This window comes from Tupaia chinensis, unplaced genomic scaffold (genome assembly GCF_000334495.1).
Source record: "Tupaia chinensis unplaced genomic scaffold, TupChi_1.0 Scaffold144741_1, whole genome shotgun sequence".
NCBI classification, from domain to species: domain Eukaryota; kingdom Metazoa; phylum Chordata; class Mammalia; order Scandentia; family Tupaiidae; genus Tupaia; species Tupaia belangeri.
This window is the reverse complement of record NW_006204601.1, coordinates 221,407-222,878: the sequence shown is the minus strand read 5'-3', so window position 1 is coordinate 222,878 and position 1,472 is coordinate 221,407. Positions and strand designations below refer to the sequence as shown.

The 1,472-nt window shown below is 51.6% G+C and overlaps 1 protein-coding gene across 1 annotated transcript in view; it reads right to left on the bottom strand.

Annotated features, from left to right (window-relative positions):
- The window catches only part of ITGA2B (integrin subunit alpha 2b), an 18,272-nt gene extending 17,529 nt beyond the window's left edge, over positions 1–743 (bottom strand). The window contains exon 1 of the mRNA XM_006167348.3: positions 335–743. Coding sequence (XP_006167410.1) covers positions 335–576 — 242 coding nt within the window. The 5' untranslated portion in view covers positions 577–743. The remainder of the gene's footprint in view (positions 1–334) is intronic.
- Between the last annotated feature and the right edge of the window lie 729 nt (positions 744–1,472).

Genomic DNA, 1,472 nt, shown 5'->3' with positions numbered 1-1,472 from the left:
CACCCCCCCCCCCCGGAGGAAATGGCCACGCTACAATCCCTTCGCCCCCATTCTCCTTTCAGGATCTTGGGCACACACGCACACACATCTGCCATGAGTTTAAGCCACCGGGTCTGGGACTCAAACTGTGGTTGACTACATAGGAGTCCAGTGACACAGCCGTTACGCCAACTGCTGGTCCCAGGTCCCTAGAATTTTTAACAAGAGCTCAACCCAAACAGATCCTGGAAGTCACCTCCTCAGCCCCTGTCACAAATGGGGAACTCGAGAGCCACAGAAGCAGTGATGTGTGTACCTTTCTCTCTCCCAAAAACCAAACATCCTGAGGGCTCACCTCCCATGGCTGTCCTTGTGGAAATCCAATGCAAATCCAAAATGGCTGCTGTTGGGGCCTGCATAGAAGGTTAGCCGCACCGGGTCCAAGTTCAAGGCCCAGCCTGGAGGGGTAACACTAGGTCCCAAGAGCAGCAGCACCAACTCCAGAAGCCAGAGGGTATGCAGTGGGTGCACAACTCTGGCCATACTTCTCCTCCCACAACCTCCCAGGCAGAACTGGGCCAGTGCCTTCTTTCTCATCCCTTCAGTCTCTACCACAGGAAGTTGTTTCTTATCAAACTGGATCCCAAAGTCACTAGCTGACCAGTGGACAAAGGGCTATATCCCCGGGAACCATTTGGTCTCTACGATGGCCAGGAAGTGGGTGAAGCCACCCTGAGGGGTGGATGCTTCTAGCTGATTGCTATGACTCCTCCAGAGTAGTTAATCACCAATTACTGTTGGTTTTGCCTCTCAACTATGTTTCTTGAATCTTCACCCCAACTCCACCACCAGCATGCTAGCCCGAGACATCACGTGCTGCATGGGACAATTGTGAGCTAACTGGTCCATGTGACTCCACTCTAGCCCATGTTCTACAGTGCCTTCACCCCGCATCCAGCTGGCTGCACTGCTGTGGCACTTTGAGACTTGGTTAGAGGTTGGGGAAGGAGTAAGGAAGCTGTTGCTCCCTGATAAAGCCTGAGGCTGACACATCTTTTGGATAAGGTACTTATCCACTTCCTCCCTCTAGGGCCTTGGACAGCTTCAGCCAGCCGTATTGACATGGCAGTCCTCCTTCATCTCAGTCCCCCTCCATCTTCAGTCAAATTTTAGTGTGGACACAGCAGTGCAGCTAGTGCTGGGGAATGGGTAATGAGATGGATCTCAGTCTAAGGGGCAAGAAGATGAAGATAAAGTGGAGTCATTCCAAGATAATCTGGCTCCCAGACTCTGAGATTATGCACCAGCTGTTCAATTGAAGGTAGGCTCTCACTTCTAGGGTGACACAGCTTTGTCCAGCCATCAGGATTTGATGCTGGTTGGAGTAATTGCCTAGAAGTCTCCTCGACTCCTGAGACTGGCACCCTGGGCTAACAGAAACAAACACAGCACTGATCAAATAGTTTGGTCATGGTCTCTTCACTGGATTGTGT